Below are 25,933 nucleotides of genomic sequence, written 5' to 3' on the forward strand. Positions count from 1 at the left end.
ACATTAAGCAACATCTGTGAAAACCAAAAATGACCCAAACCCACTGAAATAAGATATCTGTAATAGGCACATTTAAATCATGTTGCTCTTCATAGACTTAATGCTCAAAAATGTGATGCATTGACAGCCCTTCACTGTTGACTTCAGATGTGGTACCACATGGGATATATTTTAGACGTTACATTCAGCCCATTTATGAGCAAACTGAAATTAGTCTTTCATCAGCTTGCCATCAATATGGCTGGCATTAAAGTCCATGTCCCATCTGTGCCACTGCAATTAAGGAGTGATAAAAGGGAGCAATAAAAATGACCAGGATCTTAAAAGTCAGGGCTGTGTGCTCACGTTCAAAAACTCAGGAAATTTGTGTTGTTTATACACAACAAGGAATGAGAAGGGACATAACAATAGTTTTGGCTAATCAACATTATGCTTATAAATAAGGTGGACACCAACTCCTTTTTCTATACACAAAAGGCAAACCAAAGTAGAGTTGCAAATTACAATAAAGGTCAGTTAGATCAGGAAAAAAATTCTAACAGTAAGGACACTTGGATGGCGCAAAAGATTTTTTAGGGAGACTATTAACTCTTCTGTCTTGGAGACTCTGAAGAACAAGCATGTCAAGAATGGTACCTAACAAGTTCTGTTTTGGGCAAGGGTGTGGACTTAATGACCTCTTGAGGTCAGTTTTCAGCTTTATTTTCTAAGGGTTCTCTGCTAGACAAAAAAAAAAAAAAAAAAAAGCAAATGTGTTACAGGGTGATGACTTTTCTCTGTTGCTAACCCAGGCTAGATTTGAATCAAGAACACAGAAGTGAATGTCACCGTGTCTTATCACCAGCTGCTAAGCTGGTCCATCCTTTAGGCACGATACTGTGCTATTAATGGAATAACCAAAAAAAATTAGAAACAGGATATATCTTTATATACATATATACTACTAACATAGCACTTACATTACATCCATCATTTCCAACATTATTTGTATTTCAGGCTGCCAAGACGGGCAGCAACTCAGAAAATGAATTGTAAAACCTATTACTAGTAACTAATGGGTGCTGAGTTCTGTTCAGACTTCTTAATTAAAAATACTCAACCTCTGCAAGCCAAAATGACCGGTATACTTTACCAAGAGCAAACACTGCTTCAGTTCAAAGAGTAAGCCCAGCTCAATACTGTCAGAGCACCACAAAGAGGAAGAGCAAAGCACGTCTTGAAAACAGAGGGAAGGGAAAAAAAGGGCTTGAAGTAAACCTTGTAAAGCCCAGCTTTGTCTTCTTTTCTATGTTTTAATGGTCCAAAAAGCTCTAACAAGCTAACCCCTTAACGCTATTGTCAGTTACTGTCAACGGAGACTACAGCTATGATTTCATCAAGCAGTTCAGCAATCAATCCCTCATTTTGGACCGGAATCATGTGTCTGATATTTGTTTGACTTTTGGGAAGGGAAAGGTTACAGCTAATGTCCATCAACACAGTTCCATTTGGCCATGGCTGCAGAAATTAGAACTTGGGTGATTAAGTGGATTCCACAAGCGCCTCAAGGCCAGTGCTGCAGGAGACTAAAAGTTGGACCCTTCCTAACAACGGAGCTTACTGCTGTCCACGAATATAAAATGGGTTTATTTTCTTGGAAAATGATTTCACTGGAAAAATCTCACTGGGCAGCCCAACTATGTTAACCTTTGGCTCTTTTGTATACAGGGCACTATGGATGCTACATAAGCCTACCTGGTCAACACCCATAAGTGGCACGAGTTACGCTACATCTTTTGCCTGGAAATCATTATTACATGGTCCCGCTAGATGGACTGGATCTCATCAAATATTGTTTAGGAGGAATAAGGACTTGTGTTTGAGTTCGAGGGTGGAAAACCTGGCAGTGATTTTAAGAGATGAAGTTGATGGCTTTTCACATAAAGCCTTTCTGAAGTGTTTATTTTTAATTATGCTACACACACAAACATTGTATAACCTACCCTGCAGAGTGATAGGTCTATTTACGTGTGGAAAGCAAATAGATATTATTAGGAGAGCTGTTCATGATATAAAGATCTCTCTTAAGGAGATCTTAATTTCTTTTTAAATGGGCTACTTAGTGCATCAGTGAATGGCATTTGCTGTGCATTTAGACCCAGAGGACAAATAAAAGATGACTCTGAAATTAGCTACTCCCTTCACTTTGTTGTGTCTTAAGTCACGATTGCGCTGCCGTGCACAGAACTCCCTCGGAGCTGGAGAGTCAACTGAGCTGAATGTTTCATAAACATCATGAACCTCAGCAATGATCTGCAAGTGCTCCCTGAGACACTGCCAGCCTTCACAATAAGTTCATGGACCAGTAGTCCCTAAATTTTAGAAATACTTTGATTAACAAGAAGTTATCCTACAAGTATGTTTAAGCGTTGAAAGAAAAGCAAATGCTTGTTTTCGCGTTCAGCAAAGCACATAGTTAAATCCATCCCAAATTGAGAAAGTACTTTCTGTAGTATTCTTTTGCTATCCAATTGGCTTTAAACTTCTTAAGTGGTTTGCTGAACTGGGTCTGTAAAAACAAGTGAGTTGTTTTAAAATAAAAAATCGCTGTAAAGAAAAATCTGGAAAAGTGGCTCCTGAACTCAATTTTCTTATGCTTAGCCTCCCACCAAAATCCCTCGTGCTCTTCTGGAGGTTCTTTTGGACAAGAGTATTTCCTGATTGCATTTGGGTGTGTTTTCAAAGCTATGTAAGCTGCCCTCTCCTCTCAGAAACTTCTGGCTAAAGCTGTGAAAAATGACTTGGGAAAGCACCTCAGAAGATCAAGATTACTTGCCTGACTTGAAGGTCTCATTACTTACGTCACACTTCAATGCAGTTAAATGAATCCCTTCTCAAATCACTGTCTTCTTATAATTTCATTCACATTTGCATTTGTAACAGAGAAGGGCAGGAAAAGACCAAGTCATTCACTCCAATAAGTCATTGACTCAAGTAGGAGACAGGAAACACCTTTCTGCCTTGGGGGAGGAAAGAAGCGTTCTTGCAGAAGCAGCCTCGAACAACTTACTCTGAACGCAAAAGCTGCCCCGTGTTGGATGGGACAGCAGTGTGCAGTGATGCTACGAATGCGTTTTGGAAGCTCTGAGCACTCCATAGCCTTATTTTCATCTGGTTTTCCCTGCTTGGCTCTTCCTGTTGGCATCTCTGGCAACTGCTCAAGGAAATGCAGACTGTAACGCCGTACGTAGTTTAGGCTGCGTGAACCTGAGTCCCCGCCTCCAACAAATGGCGTTAATATATCTTCAGTTCATGCTTCAGTGTAGAGGACCTGCAGGAACCCTCTGTCGCTTTTACTGGCGTGGACAAACTTTTTAAACCACCTGAATCTTTTAGGACATATCCCTTTTTTGAAGCCTCTCAGAAAACTCCTCCTCCATTTTCAGAGGTCATATTTGGCCAGTTTGGGTTTACCTATTACTCCCATATGCATTCTGATTAAAAATAAGTCCAAACAATGAGCTTCGGGAGGGACAGAGAGCTGCTGGACCATGTCCAGAGAAGGGCAATGGAGCTGGGGCAGGGTCTGGAGCACAAGTCTTGTGAGGAGCAGCTGAAGCAACTAAGGTGGTTTAGTCTGGAGAGGAGGAGGCTTGGGGGAGGGGGGGATCTTATCACTCCCTACAGCTGTAGGAGTGATAATATAAATACAGGAGGCTGTAGGCAGGTGGGGGTCGGTCTCGTCTCCCAAGTAACAAGTGACAGGACAAGACGAAACATCCCCAAGTTGCACCAGAGGAGGTTTAGATTGGATTTTAGGAAAAAACTTCACTGAAGGGATGGTCAAGCATTGGAACAAGCTGCCCAGGGAGGTGGTGGAGTCACCACGCCTGGAGGTGTTTAAAAACCACGTAGATGTGGTGCTCAGGGACATGGCTTAGGGGTGGGCTTGGCTGTCCTGGGCTACCGGTTGGGCTTGATGATTTGAAAGGTCTTGTCCAGCTTAAACGATGCTATGAAATATGACACATCATCCATTCTTGTGAATCTGTTTTCTAGATTCATATACTGCACAGAGCCCACATTTGTGAACAAAGGCCCCTGAGAGTCTGATAAGAAACATACTGCTCTTGGCCTTAGCTTTTCAGTAACGCCTTCTCTAGCCCCACAGCAATTCTCTGCTATGTGCAGTAAGCAGCGCTGCTGCCTTGACTGAAGATGATGGGGAACAGTGCACTCTTGTGGGGCAAAATTAAAACCAGCAAGAAACAACAATTCTACCTTTGCAGAAAATAACCTATCTTCATACGAGGTGCTGAGCAGCTGCAGTAAGACAGGATGAATACTGTTTCTTTTTACTGGGTAATTCAGGAGATGCACTGAGTACAGTAGCTTGGTTTTATGTGGTTTGTTTTTTTTTCCAACTGAAAACCTTTTGCTATGGACTAGGAGCCTGTCTCTCACATCTCATGATTTTAATTCAAATACTAGATTTAGAGAGAAGCAAGAAATCAATAATAAAAGAACCAGTAATTTTCAATGAATTAAAAATCAATATTACTTCTCACAAATGCTTTAATTTATCAGGAAAGCTAACACTTTATGATCTTCTGACTTGACAAGACAATCTGCCACTTCAAGAAGCAAACATGCATCTTGTCAGAAGCTACATGCTGCATTGCAACATGGAGAACTCAGTGTGACGAGACTTTCTGTAACCTGGCTCCTCTGCTACAAAATCTGCTCATTTTGACAGTTTGCCTTCTGTAAACTCAACTATCTATGGCGTCTGTATGGCTCAGACAATCAGTTATCAGACAGACAACCCCTTCCTCTTAAATCGATAATTCAAATCCAAAGCAGTGACCAAAATCAATCCAATGACCAAAGGTCACTGCAGTCTGATGGATGTGGGGTGACTGGTATGAAATGAGTTTGTGGTTTCATTCAAGGCATAATAGTCAACAGTCCTTTTAAGGGAAAAAAAAGAAAACGTCTTCACAGTTGATACCATTTTCTGTGCTGACAGATTTTAAAGAGAAACATAGAAGTGAGGCTGAACTCTCTTTTCACTCCCAACAGTGCTGTGTCCAAGTGTGAGTTGATGGGTGTCCTTTGAAAAACCACCTTGCTATCTGCTTTCTCTGGGGACAAAAAAAAATAGAACTGTGTGCCTTTAACTTTTCCTAGGCGCCAAAGTCAGCTGTAAATATGCCCTACTAATTTGAAGACTTTACAATGTTTTCTTTCCAGCCGTAAGTATAAACCCAAAGATGTAAAACAGGATATACAGCAAAAAGCTATTTTTAATTCAGTATATCTGGTAGTCATTACCTGCTCCAACTACTTTATCGATGGATATATTAGAAGCATCTAGTTCCTTGGCAAATTCATGCACAGCTTGACTGGGATCCTCATAGGTATGCGGATCTACGTAAGTTCTCAGGCCTGGGAGTTTTACTGTGTAAAAACAAATTCAGAGAGAAAATGTTATTCAGACTTAATTAATCCTTCTAAAGAAAGCTCGTGAGACAATAGAAATCAAATCAATAGAAGAAAAAGGTATACTGCTTCTTCATATTAAACTGCTTTCCATGGGTCTTCAGGAATCTTAATATAGAATGAAACCAGAGACACTAATGTAGTTATTGCACAGAAGTCTGAAACCCTATTTTAAATATATCTGCTCTTGCCAAATTTAGCTGCTTTTCAGATATTAAAATATTACCCATCCCTCCCAGCTTGCTACGTTTAGGTGCTGCCTTATACTGTCCCTCGCACGGTAACAACAAAGAGGCAAGGAATAAAACATGTGACGCTATGGTCAACCTGAAAAGTTGTTAGGAATATATTAAGGAGACCACATTAACTTATACTTTTTCTTTCAGAGTCCTCCAACAATGCATAAGAAAAGCAAATTATACATGAGCAAATGCACCTCTGCCTCAGTCCCTCTGCTAGTATGCACAAGGATGGCAGCCAGTTGTTCCTGTTACTAAAGTCTGGTTCTAGTGCTCCATGTTATTTATTTCGTCCCCTTCCGTCGTTTCCCGGCCAGGGATTGCTCTCTTTGCCCGGAGCAAGCATCGCTTCAAATGACTGAAAGGTTTGAAGGGCAGTTTCGAGCTCTCCACATCCCTTCCTCCAGCAGGACTGGGGGCGGGAGGAACACATCACCATTCCCAACCTTTTTCTCCAGAAAAGATTGCTGAAGGCAAAGCAGTCTCATTCCTCCTCCCCAGCTCAAGGTCCTGCTTGCGCTTGGACCCAGTACCTCGTGTGTCCAACTCTGTGCTATTTTAGGACACAGAGATGATGGTTTTTTCAAGCAAAGTGAAATAACCGTTACATCCAGCTTGAATTTCTCTGCTGCTGACACAAACCCTGCATTCCTGGACATGTACTCTAACTTTTCCTAACTGTACCAGTTGGTCTTGTAAAAGATATTAACTCCTCCTACAAACACTGCCTTGACCTACTCAGGAATATCCCTTCCAGCTTGGCATTATTATACTGTGTCAATCTGTTGACTGCTAGAAGAGTTAAATCTTTTTTTTTGCTGGGGTTACACAGATGGGAGAAAAATACCTTTGGACTATTAGCGCACACCATTGTTTGGTCAAACAATCCCAAGTGTACGTAAAAGAAATAATAATCGATCTCACAGATATTTATTGGCCTCAGAATTGACAAAGAAATGATAAAACTGAGTTCCCAAGCTAATTGCCTGGAAAACAACGCAAACTAAGAGCCATGCTCCTAACACAAGGGCTGCGTGTGCACGGCATTAAATGCCAACTGTGTTTCCTTCAAGAGCCTGATGATTACAGAATTACTTGCAAGTAAAACAAAAAGTAATTGGCTGTATATTGCTGTTGGTTAAAAATCTTGTAAATGCTGCTTTCCATCCATGCTGAATGTACATTACAGGCTCCCTCATACCCCCAATAAAAATAACAACAATTAAAAGCTGCTGCACTGTGGGTTTTTTGGCTGCAGATTTTTAATGCTGACCCCAGAGGTTCCCAAGATCAGGTGATGGTGGCTGCAAGGAGAATAATCCCTTCACACCAATAATTAAGGGCAGCCTGTATGGTAACTGGCTTCTGTCATGAAAAACAGATAATAAACACATGCACATGTGTTAAGCTGTACTACTTTACAGCTCATTCTGTGCAAACATAATAATTTACATTTTCATTTTAACAGCATGAATTGCCCTAAAGGTAACAAAAAAATAAAAAGAGCCTAGCCAAAGAAGGCAAAGGGAGAGGATCTGAGGAGGTGAAACATTTTTGCTCCTTTGAAGTAATATTATAGGATTTGTAATAAGGCTGCAGGGAATAGTTCATGGCTGGGGCCTTTTTTTAAAGTAATTCAGAATAAACTGACTGAAATAAACCAGCTGCTGTATTTAAGATGCTGAAAGTTTACGACAGCCATGGAAGTTACTTTATCCTTTTTTAGTTCACAGGAGCAATTTGCTTATTCTTTGAGAAAGACTGCAATTTAGTAGAATAAAGTTTCAACAGCCACACACGTACATACATACAAACCCTAACAGATAAATATCTGCAAAATCAATAAACCATTTTCAAGAATTTCTAACAGGTCCACGATCAGCTCTGTTTCTTACTGCGTAGTGAATCAGCATGGCACTACTCAGAAAACAGTACATAAATATCTAAAGCCAAATTAAAAGCAATTTAATCCCCAGGAATTTAACAGCACTGACATGTTTAAGAATAGTGATTGCAACTTTCCATTGTGTGGGAGTAAGGAGAGCAAATTCTGACCTGTTATTTGTCTGTGACACTTTCTTTACTGGCTGCTTTTATTTTATAACCTCATTAAATTTGGATGATGAAGCATTAATTCTATGGGCCACATGTAACCATCTAGAGTTTTTTGAGACTAGTTGGTTAGGGGTTGTTGGGCTGCACGAGGCAAACCCTTGCGTGTCCCCCGACAGTGCCGGGGGAGGGGCACACGTGCTGGGATATGCATGCTCACGGCTCACGGGGGTAAGGAGGGGCTCCCAACGTGAAATAATAAAAATATGAACAGTCAGAGAACAGTTACTCCATTGTCACGAGGATTAGGAAGCAGTTCTAATTTCCAACTACTGCAGGTAAATCCCTCATTAAAATGTTAATTCAATTATATTTGGTGGGGAGGCATCTGATTATGGTACCAGCAGCTCTCTCCTTGCAGACGGTACAGCGCCACTGTTGTGTGCAAAAACCCACGTACGGGAACCTCACAACGTGCTAAGTGATAGAAATATATGGTTCAACATGGCTTACGTGGTGCAACAGGATTTTTATTTGGAGCTGAAACAGTTTCAAAGACAAACAACTGCTTCTTATTAAAACATGCTCATTAGACACCAAGAGTTGTGGGAGTGAAAAAAAGGAATTTCCAGACTTGGTGTTTTTGAAGGGTGTTATCTTCGCCCTATAAGGATGAAAAAAATCCAAAAATGCAGTGATAAAACCCCAAGATTTCCCCCTGTCCCTGCTCTGGAATTTTGAACTGTCACCTTCCTCTCCCCCAAGCTTTTCATGCTCCAAAACTAATTTATTTGTATTTTAAGGAGGGTGGTGTGGGTGGAGCTTTGGCTATGATCCAGTCTTCACCATCCACAGCCTCTCCATTGTGGCAAAGTGCTGCAGGGCTGCGCACCCTGCAGAGGGGATCCAGCGTCAGAGAGGAGCTGAAATGCTGCAGGATGACATTCCCCTCCAGCCACGGGCCATAGCAAGCTCTTTCCTGGTAGCCAGGGCACGTGCCTGGCCTCAGAAAATCAGTGCTTCTTCCCTTCAGTGTCTCCTGGACGGGATCTTGCTCCACGCTGTTCCTTTCACAGGGCACAGCTGAATGACCCCGAGCAGCCACGAATAAAGTCCCATTTAGACTTATTAAAAATAGGCATGCAAACAGCAGAAATAGACAGGCTTCGGGTCTGGCTTTTGAACATGTTTCAAAAGCAGCCCAGATTCCTCAGGGTGAGCAAAATCTCACATCCTTAACTCCAGACAATTTTTGTGACACAAAGATAATGTAAATCAAGAGAAAGGCTCCCTTAGTCCTGGATGGCACCCAAAGACAGCACAGATGTATTCGTTCCTGCAAGTGGGGAACCAGGACTTACTTGAACAAAACGTGTTTGTAAACACAACTGGATTAAAAAAATGCCATTAATTCGTGAGACACTTCTTTAGTAGTTATTCTTAATTTAAGAAAGTACTCCAAATCACTTTTCAGCCTGTGCTTAGAAGAACTCCAAACTAAATTATTAGCGGGTCAATTTTGTCAAGGAAGCAATTTTCACAGTCCCTTCAGTAGTCATCAAGACAGGTTTCATTGATTTTATATTTTGCTTTGGGAAAAAAAAAAAAAAAAAAGAAGTAATTTCTTAGACGTTATACAGCTGATGAGGAAGCTGAAGCTACATTCTGCATTTCAGTAATGCACAGCAGAATCAATATGATGTTTCTAACCACACGCATTGTTTGAACACAGACAGCGATGTTTTGCTTATTACTAACCTGAACACAGATGAAAGATTTTGAAACAAAGAATAATTGTTTGGGGAAAATCTCCTTACCCACAAGAGAAGAGATAATTCTCTTCCCAATTTCACCTTGGTTTAAGTGAAGTATGACTTTTTGTTTTAAATTGAAAAATACCAGTTATCTAGGGGATGAATTCAACAGATTGAGAAGCATTAAAAGGCTGCAAGTAACTTACAATGGCCGTTCCCAAAATGCAGTCTTTTCTCATCAGTGCCATGTTTAGACTTCTTGTATCCACAGAATCTACAAGCAACAGAGAAAAAAGATTAATATAGAGAATTTTATATGTTCACTGCAGGTGGAAACAGAATAAAATGTTTTCCCTCCACAATTAAATGCCTGTTTGAAAGTTTAATGATATTTTCATTCTCTGTGCCCTATAGAGGCATGTTATGTTCTCAGGGAATTTGAGGAAATTGGCTAATGAGAGGATTTGTTGATTTTTGACCCCTACAGTTTAATTTTACAATTGCCTAAGAATGTGTTTATAGCATTTTTTAACAACTGCTGCATGATGGGGGCTGCTAACGTTAGCGGGCTCATTATCGAGCGCGAAGCAGTGCTCGGAGCTCCTGGGCAGCAGACAAAGGAGAAGGTGCAAAGCAGCCCTGCCGCTGCCCGACGCCACCCAATTTGCCACGCTCGTCAAGGCCCCTCGGGAAAATGGAAGTGGAAGCAACTCAGATGATAAACTAACCTCCCAATCAAGACGTACACCACAACCGTGAGGAGGATAATGGCTACTGCCGCTGAAATGGCAATCATTACGACCTGGCTATTCTCACTGGAAATGGAGAATGCTGGAAAGTTAACACAAAAATATATAAATAACCCCCCAACACACATATAACATTGATTACATATCATACAGGGAAGAGACAGATTAAATCATCACTGTAGAGCATTGTGTTTCCTGCCAAATATTTCATCTGCTAATTAATTTTTCATCAGACAAATAAATACAAGGGAAGAAAACCAAAGACTCTGGTCATCTTTGACAATTTACCAAAGCTGTTTCTGCTACTGCTGATTGTAGTAACTGCTGTTAAACTGATACTTATATACAAACATATATGTAAATACAAACATGCATATCATGACATACGTATATTTTGTCATGTTCAGTGAGGAATTTTTCCTTGGCAAGAAATTCCAGCCGGCCCATCATCACCACCCTTACTGTCACTTCTGTATGATGGGAAGTGATTTAATGCATTAAGCTTGATAGCATCCCTGTGCCAGCTGTGAAAAGCCGGAGGCACTCAGAAGCACATGGAAGGACTATCCATGGTTAATCAATGTCTTTCAGAAAAAGAAAGGCTGTTTTCTGCCTTACGCTGGATGCTTCCCTGTGGTCCCTAAGCATGGTGCCACGTGCACTGGACTGCTGTGCAATGGCAGGACACCTTGGGGTCTTAGGTGTTGTGAACAACCATCAGCAGACACCTACCAGACTCCCCTGAACACAGCAGAATTAGGCTCCTCAGCGCTATGCTTCAAGTTAACTGTCCAAACTGAGCAGCAAGTTTGCACTCCTGGTCCCCACGAGTCAGGCAGTTTGTGGACGGGACTGCTTGGAGTCACACCGTTCCCCTGGGGAAGAAGCCTCTGCCTATTACAGTCCTGCGACTGCACTCACGTAGCTATAACTTAGCAATAGGAACAAAGTTATGCCATTTTTTGTCTCTCTGTGTAACTTGTACGCTCATTATTGAGATGTGCACTGCTGTCTCCCGTCACCTGCCACATTTTTGGACAGCTATTTTTTCTTTTTACTTTTTTTTTGTGATATTACTTTGCAGAGAAAACTCGTTAACCTCTAAATTATGAAATCTGTTATCACTGCAACTGACTTTTTCTCCTTGCTGTACTTATTTGTCCTATCTGGAGTTAAAGTTTCATCCAGTATGCCAAAGCTATGTGTCACCATAACAACAATTCCTAACTATTTTTTTTAAACAAGAAGCCTGTCTGCTTTTCAGAATAAGACCTGATGCTACTACTCTAGGTTACAAGCTTGCTGTTTCTAGCAGAGCACTTCTTGCACTATGGCTTCTCAAGCCTTATCATGAGTACATGAATCAGCCTTATGAGATAGTAATCAGAATTATAGCCCTTAGTTGTGTCATAACTCTGAACAGCAGATATGAGTATTCTGTGGAAGTCTGACCTAAAAAGCAAACAGTCTTTATGCATCATCAGTCTAGATCAGTAACCAGGCACTAGGTAAAGACTGACTTTTTGGTGCATGAAGCCACTTTCAGCTTCTAGCAGAGAGAAGGTCTGACTTACTCCATAGTTAACAAGTGATAAGAAAGTAACATTTAAAGACTGTGGGTTCTATTAAGACTCTTTCTGATATAATAACAGAACTTGTAAAGAATACCTATAAGGTCATCAGTTAAATAATGTTATACTAGGCACCAGAGAAAAGAAAAAGGAGTGCTGGACCAGGAAATAACTTCCCCCAGGCCACCCAGAAATGCAGTGACAGAGAGAAGGGACCCAAACAGCTCAGCTCCCTGACCAGCTGCTCAGCTGAGTGACCATCCTTCCCGGCCTGGGCATATTAGGATCATCTCAGGGCTACGCAGGAGCCATCAGCAATGCTCTGCAGTAGTGTGGAGAACTACTCACTGACCCACAGGAGTGATGGACCAATATGACATTAATTCTCTAGGAGCAGTGGTTTATAGTCCATAGGGTTCAGGCCACAAACTTGGAACATTGCGAGGCTGTGAATCTGTTTTTCTATCAAACCTCCCCCCTTGGCAGGAGCCGTGGTCTAGCAAGGTATCAAGGCATGAGGCAGAAGCCGGGTAGGGAATGGAAAAAAATACCACCTGTGACAATTACAGTATATATACCCTTTATAGCATGTTTAACATTTAATGATAAAGTTATATAGTAACGTTACCCAGAAAGACACATCATAAATAGTTACGAGTTGCATTTACTAAACCAGAGAAGGAGTGAAAGCAGTCATTCGGATCAGTCAGAAACTGGCCAGGATGGTGGCATAAACCATTTGAACCAATACATACAGTCTGGACTGGTTTCGAATTCAAACTTGCGGCTGTTTGTCCCATATCCAGCTGCAGTTCGGGCTCGGATTTGGAAGATGTAGGTGGTATCAGGTTTGAGGCCGCTGATGGTAACGTTGGTGCCTTTGGCTCTCAGGATAGTATAGCTTGTCTCTTGTTCCTGCTTTTGGGAAGAAAAATCATCAGATTAAAACCTCACCCTAAAAAACAGGAACAGGAGGTGGTTGGTACAACATTACCACACATCACCTGGAAAGCACCAGTATAATTTTTTGAGTATTTATAGCCAGACAAATGCTTGTACAGCCATACAATTTCAATCAGCTAAAAATGTTTTGGTTAGCAAGAAATCTAAATCATTAGAGCTTCTACAGCCTTGTGCTATAAATCAAATAGTAGACATGTTGACTATATGCTATTTCATTAAATAGCTTTGCATCATTCTGTCTGTAGTCTGTAGCACAAGAAGAAAATCAAGATGAAAAAGTTATTTAAAAAACCATAAACCAGCTTTGCCTACTGCACTGAACTGGAAGTTATAAGAGGGCAACTTGGACATTTTAGGGCTCTGCAGAGCTATTGCAGGATGCAGTTTTTACTGCCTTGCCTTTTACAAGACAGCATTTACCTTTGTAACAGTCAGAAGAGAAACTCCACTCAGGCTCCTCACCTCAGCTCTGCCAACAGGCAAATATAAGCAGCTTTCTATTATGCTATAGAAAACTATGAGACTGATGCATCCATCCTCATGTGGGCAAACCCCTCCTGAACCTGCTCCTGAATGAGTCGTGGGTTTTAGCAGCCAGAAACGGGTGTTTGCTCCTTAGTGCTTTTTGCTGAAAAGCAAAATGTGTGTCCAGTACAGACAATACACTCACAACCACACTCTGCTTAATGGTCACCTATTTCTGTCATAGCAATGTTTTCTATAAAATGAGAAACTGACCATTTTGTAATTAATTAAGAAATGGACCGATTTGTAATTTGTAAGTATAAAGCTACTTCTGATAACAGTATGTCTCAGTCCCACTGTAAGTACGTCTTCTAAAAACTGAAGCGTGCATTTGGAGCCCAAGGTATTGCTTATTTTACTACAGCCATCCTGTACCAAAAGAGCATTTTTGGCTTCCTAAAAATGGCAGCTGGAACTGCCTCAGAAAGAATCTTGGACAGCAGCCACACATGTGGGGAACTGTGAGAATCTCAGTTGTTTAGGTTCCTAACCATGAACTTTTTTTTATTCTGGAGGCGGTGGGGATTTCATACGCTGCCCTTTTACTTTGAAAACGCTGAAATATACAAAAAACATTGAGTTTTGCCTGGCTGGAAGCAGAAGCTGAGTTAACGTATGTTGGATGAGAACAATCTCACCTAATTCCCCCTGTGTTTTTGGCATTGCATAAGCTTGCAAGGTGCTGACATTTCCACTTTGACAACACTTGAGTGCCACCGCACAAGTACAGAGGTTGGAGAACACCCAACACACGCATTGCCAAAGCCACGTGAAAACTGCAGGTGACCAGAGCTTTCCAGTGTGTTTGCCCTGCTGTGCTGTCTAGAGAAAGTTAGGTTTATTCTAAGTTAGGAGATGACCATCAAAAACGGTTCACTTGGGTGCTACAGAAGCCTGACTACCCTGCTCTTGACTGGCTTTGATACAGAAAGAAACAGAAACATTTACACCATAGTCAGGGAAATTGCCAGAATCTCCACATAATATTCAATATTATGCACGCGACTAATCACAGTGAAGGGGAGGAAGAACAAAACAAAACAAACAAACAAAAAAAAGCAAATAAGCCTGCGCCTAAATGTTACCATCCAGAATCAAAACCTCAGCTAGCGTGAGCAGGACCTAGTCTTCAAGGAATGATTCTAAAAATGTTTACCATGGCCCTTTTTCTTTGCACACTAAAAATAAAAAAGGAAATCAGCTTTGGACCTCCCTGTGGTTTCCTGATGCTTCCCTGACAAAAAAATTATGTTATAAATTCAGAAGAGAAAATTTACAGGAGGATATTCTAAGGAGCTAACAGGTTTGCCTAAAATTATTTATTTTTGAGCTAACAAAAGCCTAGTATTATAATTTGCAGGCTTGCTTTATCTCATCGTTCCGTTGAACGTAGGCAACTATTTTAATTTCAAAGACATAATAATCTTGTCTTTAAAGCATAAAATCTTTTGTGTATGCTATGACTGGACATTCATTTTGCTCTCACTTCAGGCTGCTTTTATGAAATGCAAACATTTCCTTTTTGTGCAGATACATACGTGCAAGCGAAAACATAGTCATGGCCCTGTCTATTAATAATCCGCAATGGAACTTGGAAAATAAACGTCTAAAACAATGGTATGGAGGATGTCATGGTATCTTAGTTTATGGTAAGCTTTTTACACACATATTTGGTAAGTCATTTTTTACATTACTAGTAATCAAATCTGTGAAACACCACATAAAAGCCCAAGTTTATCTTTCTTGGGGATGAAGGAAAATTTCAGAGATACAGCACTCTAGCTGCCATAAGCAGAAGGAATATGCAGAAAGGAGGGTCAGTCTTTGCCAAGCAGAACTTTAATCAAACACTCCGATGATAAAATTGAACTTGGATGCACAAATCAAATTCTTCCTGAATATTTCTGCGTAGTTTACTGGGGAGGCAAATCCCACTACTATTAGTATCTCATTTGCAAACATTTCTTTATACTTTTAAACTATGTTTTGCAAAAGACATATTTTAGATACATTTAAAATTTATTGTGGCAGTACTAGCAAGAGTGAGTGGGACGTCCTATTTCAGATAAGCACAGTGTTTATATTGCATGAGGAAGAACATTTTCTCCATCAGCTGCATCAACACTCGAGAGACCAAAACTGGACCACACATCTTTGGGGGGAGCCCACAGTCCCTATATTGCTTCTTCCCCTCATTGCCAGGAGTAACCCACCTGTTGATATCACTACAAACCTCGGGGAGTATACGTGGCCCACCTACCCTCAAAGCCGTAATAATAAGAATTTAAAAGTCGCTAAGTGCATTTGCATATAATTTACTTTTTCAGCCTCGGAAAGAGCATAAACTAGATATCATTATTTATTTGTTGGCTTTAACCAGTCTACTGAGCACATCATTTCAGCAATGGCAAAGGCAAATCTATTTCAGTGAGGTGAGACTGCAATTAAATTTCACACATTGTTTGCAGCAGATTCCGCCTTTAATAAAGTGTGTGGGATTTAGTTAGCATAATTATAAGCCACATATTTAAATGAAGCAATTAATAGTTTATGTGTGGTATTTAGGACATGGCTTTTTCTGTAGCTTTGCATGACAAGATAATCCTTCCAGAGAACATAATTATGTGAGCAAGGACAAGGAGGAAACAAAGTATCTGCTTGCATAATTAAAAAAAAAAAAAACAACCAAACAACCCTGGCTTTTTTTATATGTGTGCTTTGATGGCTGAGACACTTAAAATCCAGCACAGCATTATATGGATGGACTAAACCAGGGTGTCATTTGGTACCATTAACTCAACATAAAATGCTATGCCTTACCATAAAACAAATGCCCAGCAGTTCCATACGGTATTCCTCTGAAAGAGGATGTTATTTCTTTTAAATCTTTTGAATAAATAGTAACTGGGGCCTCATGAGCAGGCTCTATAGATTTTTACAGAAAACACAATTCTATTCCAAAGACTGAGTCATGAAAAAGTGCCACTCTCGGTTCATAATGTTATGCATTAAAACCCCACAGGTTCTTTCCAAAAAGTTAACATTGTTTCCCAAAACTGAAGTTCCTAATTTCTCTAGAAACATCACGTAAAGCTCTATTCTCCCCTGGTTACACAAGCACAACCAGTGGTGAAAAAAACCTGAATAGGTTAATATATTACCCTTGCAGAAAATAAATGTTTTCCACGTACTTTCCGGCAATAATGCATTACAAAACCTACATGAAATCACAATTTAGATACAGGACATTCTATTTTTATTCCAAATCTATTCTAACATCCTGAATATCAGTATCATGCAGTTGCCCATAACTACGACACATTCTTTGAAATTCAAGAACAGCCTAGGAAAGGGAAAAAAGCATAATTGCACAGATAAGGTGTATGACAGCATTGAGCTGAGCTGTACTACTCTATTCATGCTGTATTTATTAATTTTGAAAAGATCACAAAAGATATGGCAAGCAAAAACAAGCAGGAGGGAAATGAATGGCTCAACATAAATCGTCTACCAACAATCAGGTCCGACTTGCCAGGAGAAATACCCCGATTGCTGACTGCGAAGGCTTTCTCCCCTAGCAGCTGCCACTGAACAGTGGTGGGGTTTGTGATGAGCACAACCAAGATGATTCTGAAACAGAAAATCAAATGGACTGGACCAGTTTGAAAAGCAAGCTCGCTTTTCAAAGAAACAGGAGGGGAGAGGGGCTGCTTAGGGATCTCAGACTCAAAAGCAGCATCTTCCAAAGGTGTTTGGAGAAGGAATGAATAGCACCCGTCCAGCACGGGCTGCTTTGGCCTCGGGAAAGTTTGACAGAGCAGCCATTTTCCAGCTCTTACAGTTTGCAGACCTAAAAGGGGCAATGGATTAAACCCTCCTGACAATAAATTTGCTCTGCTTCGTTAGCTTTCATATACCCCGAGGAACAACCTTCTGATTTCTTAAGGGATTGCAGAACACGTTAAATACACTGGTGTCAGGAGGTTGTTTTTAAAAACCCCTTTGCTCTGGATGGTCCGGCCCCTATTGTCAGGCAGTTGGCTCTCTGGTTTCAGAGAGCTGCCTGGTGCGTATGACCTCTTGATCACAGACTTCAAAGGGAAGAAACATGTGGAAGATCAGCCTCGTATGACTGGTTGTCTTATGAAGCTGTCTTACGACAACCAGTTGCTCCCTAAAACTGGATACACTCGATGGGAATAGAAGCCACGTACTTATTCTGTGCATACAATTTTCTTGAATAAAACAAGCCTATTTCAGTGTAAAATGACGATCAAAACCCCACAAAAAAACCAAATACACAAATAAAACTTCTCAGCTGATTTGTTAAAATGAACTAAATGCATTCAAGGGGAAAAAATTGTTCCTTTGGAGCAACTAAAGCCCAAGAGATCATCTTAAGGCCACAATGTACAAGACAGCCCTGTGTAAGACCCTGCACCCTGCAGTACTCGCAGCCCCCCAGGCAGGGACTGCTGCTTGGGGTGGCTGGAGATGGAGCTGCGATGGGGCTGCTGCAGCTTTAGGAAAAACAAAGGTCTGGGCAACAGCAGCGAGAGCAGGCAGGTAGGTCTTAAGTGAAACACAAGTTAGTCATGCATGGAAACAACGTGGCCTGCACCAGGTTGCAAGATGGTGCAAGAACTTCAGCCAGGTGAAGTTCTAGGATCTTTCAGGCACAGGCTTTTACTGAGGTCAGTAGCTCTCCCAAGCCTTACTAAAAGACAGCATCTCTTCCCTTTTCTTAAAAATATTGGAAAGAAAAAATTCCAAATAATTCCTGTATCCTTTCACTGCTGAGGATGTCTAAAGAAAGACAATCTGATGTACGAGACAGTTCTCTTTTACTTCTCAAGCCCAGGACCTGGACTTGGTCCTGTCACCATTGAAATTAACAGACACCACCCCACCCCACCCCCCGCCAAAGTACAAATCCATAGGGTACTGCTTTATAAGGTGAGACTGAACTGAAATGTTTAGGAAGCTTTCTTTATCCCCTTTTATCAGTAGCACAACGTATGTTTAGATTTTTATCAAGGTCATTGAAGGTCCAAGTGCTCATCAAAAAAACCCTCTCAAAATCAGATGACATAGCAATTTGGGAGGAATCTTTACAGAGTACAGCCCTCCCATTCCCTTCTTCATTCCCTTCTTTCAGCTGAAGATCAGGCGTGGACTATCAATACCACATTGCTCCACTGGTAAGCTCCATAAAAATACTTCCTAAAGGTTAGCAGAATACCCATGGATTTTTTTTAAGAGCAGTTTATAAGTGGATATTAGCACCATGTATTCCCTGGTATGGGTGACTGACTTCTAGATATGAACAGCATTAGTAAATGCTAAATTAAACCATTATTTCTGACATCTTTTCAAAATCTGTCAACTTCAGTAGCAATACGCATTTTATCAAAAGGTGTCTCTGATCAGTTTTAGAATGGCTAATACCACTCTTCACAATCTTCACAACCTTCTACGGTCTTTTCAATTCTGCCAGTAAGATTTACTAAAAGAACCATGCTGTTATGAAGATTTTTTTTCCTATGTACCAATCTATATGATATGTAGAAATCAACAGCTGTAATTACAAGAAAATGTCAATAAAAAGCAGGACCTATTTAATGGCAGATTTTCTTTGGCTTGTTTTTATTAACAGACAATTTAAAAAGAATTTTGTTATTTGTGAAAAGTGGAAAGTCTCATTGTACAAACCAGCCCAAAGGGTCACCTGTATCTTTTCCATACATGGTGTAAAAGATTCTTGCACCATGGGGAAGCACCAGCACATGGATGCTGACAAATAAATGTATGAACACTGACAGCATAACAGAACTGAGTAAGCAGACCATACTTAATTAATAATGATCATGATGATAAAGTATTACAGCTTGTCTGCATTACCTTCTATTTTTGTTTTAATGTGTTTGGGGTTTAATGTTGTTGGAGAAGAAAACACAACTTAATTTCTGCTTACCACAAATTGAACAGTTGCAGTGCTTAGAGTCATTGAGGCAACAGTAAGTGAGCTATGTGTCTCTGAATCCTTACCGTAGACAAGATGCAATCATTTAATTACATTATTAATAGCACAAAAAACCTCCCCTTTGATCTTTCTTCCCACCTTTTCATAGTATTTGACCTCGTAGTCCAAGATGATCCCATTCGGATGTTCGGGTTCTTGCCAAGACAGGGACACGCTGTTCCTGGATGTCCTGTCTTTCCGTATGACTGTGATGGGGGATGGAGCTGTAAAGGGGATGGGGGAAGGAGGGAAGAGAGAAACTGAGTTTATCTGTGTTCCAATCCTTGGGAAGGAGTATTGTTTCCGTTTAAAAAACTCACGAGCATAGGTCTGGACTCACACCAACATTCAGCAGCTGGATCACCGTCCTGGTACACATGCCTTGAAGCACACCGGCCTCAAGGAAAATGAGCTGCGATTTTTTGTTAGACCGGAGGACTAGTGGCAAGACAGCAGATGGTTTTGATCTGCTACTACAGTGTAAGCAATGAAATATATTCAATATACTACAATATAGAACAAAATAACAGTACTACCTATTTGTTGTAATGCTGAAGTATTACCGTTACCAGACCCTGCAGGACTCCGATAACATTTTCACATGCAAAGTGTAAAATGGTGCTGGGATGAATTACGTACAAGGAGCTCCTTGTACCCACAGCTAGCAATAACCTCCAGCATTCTGCAGAATACAGCCTCTTTTACAACCAACTATTTGGTGGGCTCTCCAGATACAAATTGCTCCCATACACGCTCCTCCTTTACCGCATGTCTTCAAAAATGAAATTTGAAGAAAAAAAAAATATCTGAACTTCAAAACAACCTCCTTTCTGATCTGTATTAATCAGTTAGGCATGACAACTGATCGCATGCCCCAGACTCACCCACCACCCACAACTTGGAAGTAGTATCAACATGACAGAAGAAGGAAAAAATAATAATAATTACTTAAGATTCTTGAACATCACTTCAGTTTTAGACCACCCGGCTCTACACGTTCTTCCAAGACCAGGCCTAGGTTTCCTGGACTCACTGAAAGCTATGCAATTTTTAAAATCATTTTTTCTGTTTCTTTTGGGTTGGCTTCCCACTCCAAATCCTTCTCTTCCATGGCTTTGGCCAAAATTCATCAGATGATAGCTTACAGATCACACATTATAGATCATAATTGCCATTGAAATAAAAAGAACCAAACAACATTTTACCAATAAACGCCTTTTATCTTCACGTGTAAACCAAATGTGTTTAGAAGTTCAGCATTGTTCCATCCTAAAAAAAAGGCTCTAGCCGATCTAAACAATTTAATTTCAGTTGAATCTTATGAAGCTTTTACTGCTAATATAAAACCAGTTACACTTTACAGGCATTACACATCGTATGCATTAGCCAGTGCCCTTGCTGTTTGGGTTTTCATTCCTGCAACAGAACTTCCAAAAGCCAGAAAAAAAGAAAAAAAAAAGTTTTAATTAAAATAAATTCTGGAAAATTTATTCTGTAATTGATTTTGCTAAACTTTTATCAAAACATACCCTCTAGTCTCAAGTCATAATCTAAATGCTGACATCCTCCTCTAACTGAGTGGAACATCTAGCAAGCTACATAAAGCCACACAGCACGTATGTATATACACAGTGGCCCGTTCATTCTGGGTTGATATACATCCTCTGAGCAGCATTGTCACACCACATGGTTCAGAATAGCTCACTTAAAAGATTAAAAAGTTGCAAAACCTTTTTTTTTTTTTTTTCTCTCCTCCTTTTTCTTCCCAGTAGGAAGAATTTATCCTGCATTTAAATTACTAAAATCAGATATTGGAGAGGGGGTTTGTGGTGTTTTGTGCACGTGTGTTGTTTCTTGTTTTGGTTTGTTTTGGGTTTTTTTGTTTGTTTGTGTTTTGTTTTTTTTTTATAAGTAGGCTGGGAAAGAGTCTCTGTTTTACTCAGACTCACCAGATCTATGCTTGCTAAAGAGCTGAAAAGCATTAGGGCAAGGTATACAGGACTGGTTTGTAACAAACATCCTCCAGTAATCCCACTGGAATTCCACTCGGGAACAACCCGGTGCTAGAGCCAAAATACAAAGTAGTTAGCTGGATGGACTGCTCTACCGTAGCTGGCTGTATGTTAACTCATATACCGATGCTTGCTGCTTTTATGCTCTTGTAAGTCATTTTTATGTCTTCTTTTTAAGTCAAGCTATTCATCTTTCTTTTGTATGTGAATAGACTGCCAAGCCCAGTACCCCAGCTGCTAACACTTCCCATTAAGGTAACATTAATACAGATTTTATGAATAATTAATATATGATTAACAGAAATGGCTTTTCCCCTAATAAATTATGGTAATTTGTGTTATAACACATTCTCAGGGCAGGCTGAAATAATCTTATATGCCTCCAATACAGATGTGCTTTAAAAACCGCTTTCTTCTAACACAGTATTAATTATTTTGAGCTCATTTACACACATCTCTGCAGATGCTACCAGTAACTTATCTCACAGCAGTTTATTAGAAAAGCATCTGCTCTGCAGTTATCAATAACATTATAAAACATTCATACACCCTTTTTAATCCCTAGGGTTGCCAAAGCTGCTTAGAAATTATACATACAGAGCGTCTGGAAGAGAGAGCATCCCACTGCACGGGCAAGTGGAGGGGAGATGGATAATCACCAGGAACACACTGTTCCAGGCACCTTTAATCCCACGCACAGACCAGATCTGAGCTCTGCAGCCCCCAGCCCACTCCAACAGCTACCGAGCCTCTGAGCTACAGGAATTGTGTGTTCCAAACCTGTTTAAATCAACACCGCAACTTAACAATGTGGATTACAAAAGCTGCCTGGTTTTAAGGCAGCAATCTTCAGCACATGAAAGAACAGTGTCTTCAGATATTTAGGTGGTCAATCATTTATTTCTAGTGGATAAACCACGCTATTTGTGTTCAGAGGGGAAGAGATGTATTTGTAACTTAATTTTAATTATTAATCTTGTATTTTTTTCCCCCATCTTGTTAAACTATCTTATATATTGACTCGAGTGTTTTAGTTTTGAAGCACACAGGATGCTAAAAATAAAGACTCGACCTCAGGGTACAGATTTCCTGCTGTTCCTATAGTCTCTGTGTGTTCATGCTGGATGTAATGAGCAATAGTTGACTTTTGATCCCCCTTTATGTGTCTATTGACAAAACAGAGCCCTGGAGAGGACAGACCTCACAAGAACCCCTTCCAGCAGTCCTCTCCTGGCGCTATGTCAGGCTTACAGCTCTCCAAAGCACAGCTGATGCCCAACTGTGCTGCTCCTGGGATGATTTCGGTTCTAGGACTCTCCTTCTGCAAAAAGTTGAGGAGAGGGGATAAATCCTGGTGTGAGCATCCCCGATAGCCAGCCTTGCAGATGCACCACAGATGGGGGCGGAGAAGGGAGTGGGGGTGCTGTGCCTGGGGGGGCTGCCAGCCTGCACAGCCCTTACAGCTGCGGCAGCCTGGCTTCCCCCAAACCATGTCTGGCACTTTCTTTACTACCTTTTTTCTTTGCCTACATCCAGAACTGACTCTGCTACTAACACATGGGATCGACTGATGAACACATGCTACACTTTGATTTGACCAAGATGAGATAAAATGAAAAAAACCTTACCACCACAGCACGTGGCACAACCTTTCTTTGCAAGGTCTGCAAGAAGTTGGACTGTTAAAGCTTTACATCTTAATGTGATCTTTTTTGGTTTTACACCTATTAGATAAGTAGGTTTGAAAAGTGTTAAAAGTCCTTGAACCATAATTTAGGAAAACATTTTGTTCGGGACTTCTAAGTTTATCCTTAAATTCACTGCAATCGATGGATTTAAGATATGGTACAAGTTCAGGTAACCTGGAAGTACTGTCCTGCACAGGGACAGTATATGACAACAGGGGTGCCTCCCTGCCTACGGCCCCAGCTCGGGGCTGGGGTGCAAGCGGGAGGGATAACTTGACATCTGGACCATGGAATTGATTTCTTTTCATATGCATCCCTAGAACACAATGTAATAAACCAAAACTTCGAAACTGTGTTCTAAACAGTGCCTAAGTCAGCCTTAAATTGTCATTCTGTAACACAGTTAATCCTCCCTTCTCACCACGGCAGCTCAGTTACTGTATTTTCCTATTTACTTGATAGAGTCTGAAAATCCAGCAGCGAAGCGGCAGTTAAAGGGAGTTAATGTTAGAAACCATTAAACAATGAAGGCGTTACCGCAAGTACCGATGTCTTTAGACTTCTGTAAGCTCCTAGCTCTTCCTTTTTCCTGAACACCATTATTTAACAGCAACAGGATGAGGCTGAATTCAAAATCAGGCCACAAAGAGGAACAGAAGTACTTCGTATTTAGAATAGCCATTTTTCATTGCAGTTCCAGGATCTTCCTTTCTTAAATTAAAAGACAGATAGATCATGCAACTATCTAGAGATATGTGAGAACAAATTTGTTAAATGTCTGCAGCTCCCACTGACGAAACCAGTTTTGTACTAGGGGTTAGCAAAAACTGACTCGTTATGAAGCTTTTTAGGATAAACTGAAGGTTTAAAAATTATATGGAAGTATCAACAGCAACACATAGTTAGGCTAAATTAATTTATTATTTGGAAAACATACTTTTCAAAGTAAAACTTAAGGAGAGTGCTTTTTTTAGACTAAGACGAATGAATGCTGTTTCAGTGATTTTTTGATAAATCTTGTGGCTTGTATACCTCTATGTATTTACATTCTTATTGGCATTTTGATTAATGTATTAATATCTTTAACTTCTTCACTGAATAGGAGTGGGCGTTCTTTATAATTAATGTCAAGCCTGTGTGGCCACGCATTAAGAGCTTTAGTCTCCACAGTCACACACAAGCCATACAGAGGTATTTTCATGCATCAGATGGTTACTATTTGTCTGGTACTACAGTCTAACTGGTTTATGACTAGTTCAAGCAGTTAATATGAACATTCAGAACTCCCTAGAGTTCCAAGCGGAAATGTACTTTGAGCGCTCAATGTTGTTAGGTAGCATTTGTGACAACTGGGAATGTGGATGTTGAAAAGGTAACAAACGCAATGATCCAGGGAGCTTAGACTCACAAGTGTAAAAACCTCCTCAGTCATGACTAGTAAAGGTGCAAGCAAATAACATGAAGGATCTAGCAGAGACGACAATAAAACTCTGCTCAAATTGATTTCCCAGCTAAACTGACCCCAACAGATCATTTGTTTTCCTCCAGTTAATAGCAGCTGTATATAAATCTGCTCATTGACTTTTTCCTTATTCCTTGGTTATTGTTTTCATATGTGACTGGCTTACAGATGTATAACCATACTGCAAGGAAATTCCCTGTCCTGCGACAGGGAGAACTCACGATTAACTGAGGGAGGCCATGTGTGTACAACTGCTGAAACATTTAAAGTTCTGTTGTTTCTTGCTTAGGTCTCTAGATCACAAATTAAATTTTAGGGAAGGATTTCATTTGAAAATGACCGTGGCCTGCCCACTTCCAGCTTTTGCTTGCAAACAGCTAATCAGCATCTGAGAATAAAATATTCCAAGCGATGCTGAAAGATAGTGATCAAGAACATATCCGAGCCAGCAAAAATTACTATCTTACCAAATTACGACTTCTTCTGCACTGCTGAATAAACGGAAGGCTTGTTCCTTCTTCTTTCCTTAGAAACCCAATGATTATATTATCTAACCGTAATACTGTAATTGGATATAATGTATAAGTTTTCTTTAATGCCTATGATGCCTCTAGGAGGTAATGTGGAACAAGAGCAATAAATAAAGATCGTAATCTGAAAATTAAACCCGCAGCCTCTGACAGCAGGTCCACTGGGATCCAAACCCAAATCTGTAAGTCTTAGGGGACCGGTGTCAAAACCACAAAGCTATCATACAAGTTAAAGTAGAAACGCCAACGTCTGAATGAACAAATGGCGCTCTGGCTTAGAGGCAGTCTCTCTAGGGAACTGGAGGCACACCTGCAGCGTCAGGACAAGTGACAGAACTTGCCCCGGTGCAAGCATTAGGTGCCATGCACAGCTCAGCCCGGCACTGCCCATAACGCCGCCGCACGCGCGCTTCTCTCCAGCAGCAGCCACCCAACATCTGGGGTCCTGTGAACCAGCCCTTCCACCTTTAGGTTTATCCAACCGCGCCACCACCAGCCACCATTCAATTCGTGATGGAGCCCTAAGCCATGACTCGCAAATCGGTGTAATGACGCCGCATCTCCGTGGCATGATGACATTAACATGATGTCTGTATGAACTGCTGTGCTTGCCCTCGGATCCTTCACATCTCCAACGTCTAGCCTGCGGATTAACATCTTAGGGGCTTATTGCAGAAGCCTGCTCACAGAACGTAGGAGCTGCGCTACTTTAACCCTTCTCCGATTGCATTACTGTTTCCTTTCCCCGTCAAGTGCAGGTAAAGGCGCTGCCTCCCTCTGGGCGGCTGTGCTGGAGCAGGGCTGATCCCACAGGCACATTCCAAGGAGGCTTGCTCAGCCCTGCATCCCCCCAGGTGCCTCCCAGGAGTCAGGAGGAGGAGGAAA

General features: G+C 40.8%; 1 protein-coding gene across 2 annotated transcripts in view; it reads right to left on the reverse strand.

Annotated features, from left to right (window-relative positions):
* The window catches only part of EPHA3 (EPH receptor A3), a 229,042-nt gene that overhangs the window by 38,670 nt on the left and 164,439 nt on the right, over positions 1–25,933 (reverse strand). The window contains exons 6-10 of one of the 2 annotated variants that reach the window (XM_055703078.1): positions 19,456–19,580; positions 12,602–12,761; positions 10,255–10,357; positions 9,733–9,800; positions 5,314–5,439 (exon numbers count right to left, since the gene is read on the reverse strand). In XM_055703078.1, the coding sequence (XP_055559053.1) occupies positions 5,314–5,439; positions 9,733–9,800; positions 10,255–10,357; positions 12,602–12,761; positions 19,456–19,580 (582 nt within the window). Of the gene's footprint in view, positions 1–5,313; positions 5,440–9,732; positions 9,801–10,254; positions 10,358–12,601; positions 12,765–19,455; positions 19,581–25,933 lie in introns of both variants that reach the window. The other variant, XM_055703077.1, reaches the window with a different exon arrangement.

This window comes from Falco cherrug, chromosome 2 (genome assembly GCF_023634085.1).
Source record: "Falco cherrug isolate bFalChe1 chromosome 2, bFalChe1.pri, whole genome shotgun sequence".
Lineage (NCBI taxonomy): Eukaryota > Metazoa > Chordata > Aves > Falconiformes > Falconidae > Falco > Falco cherrug.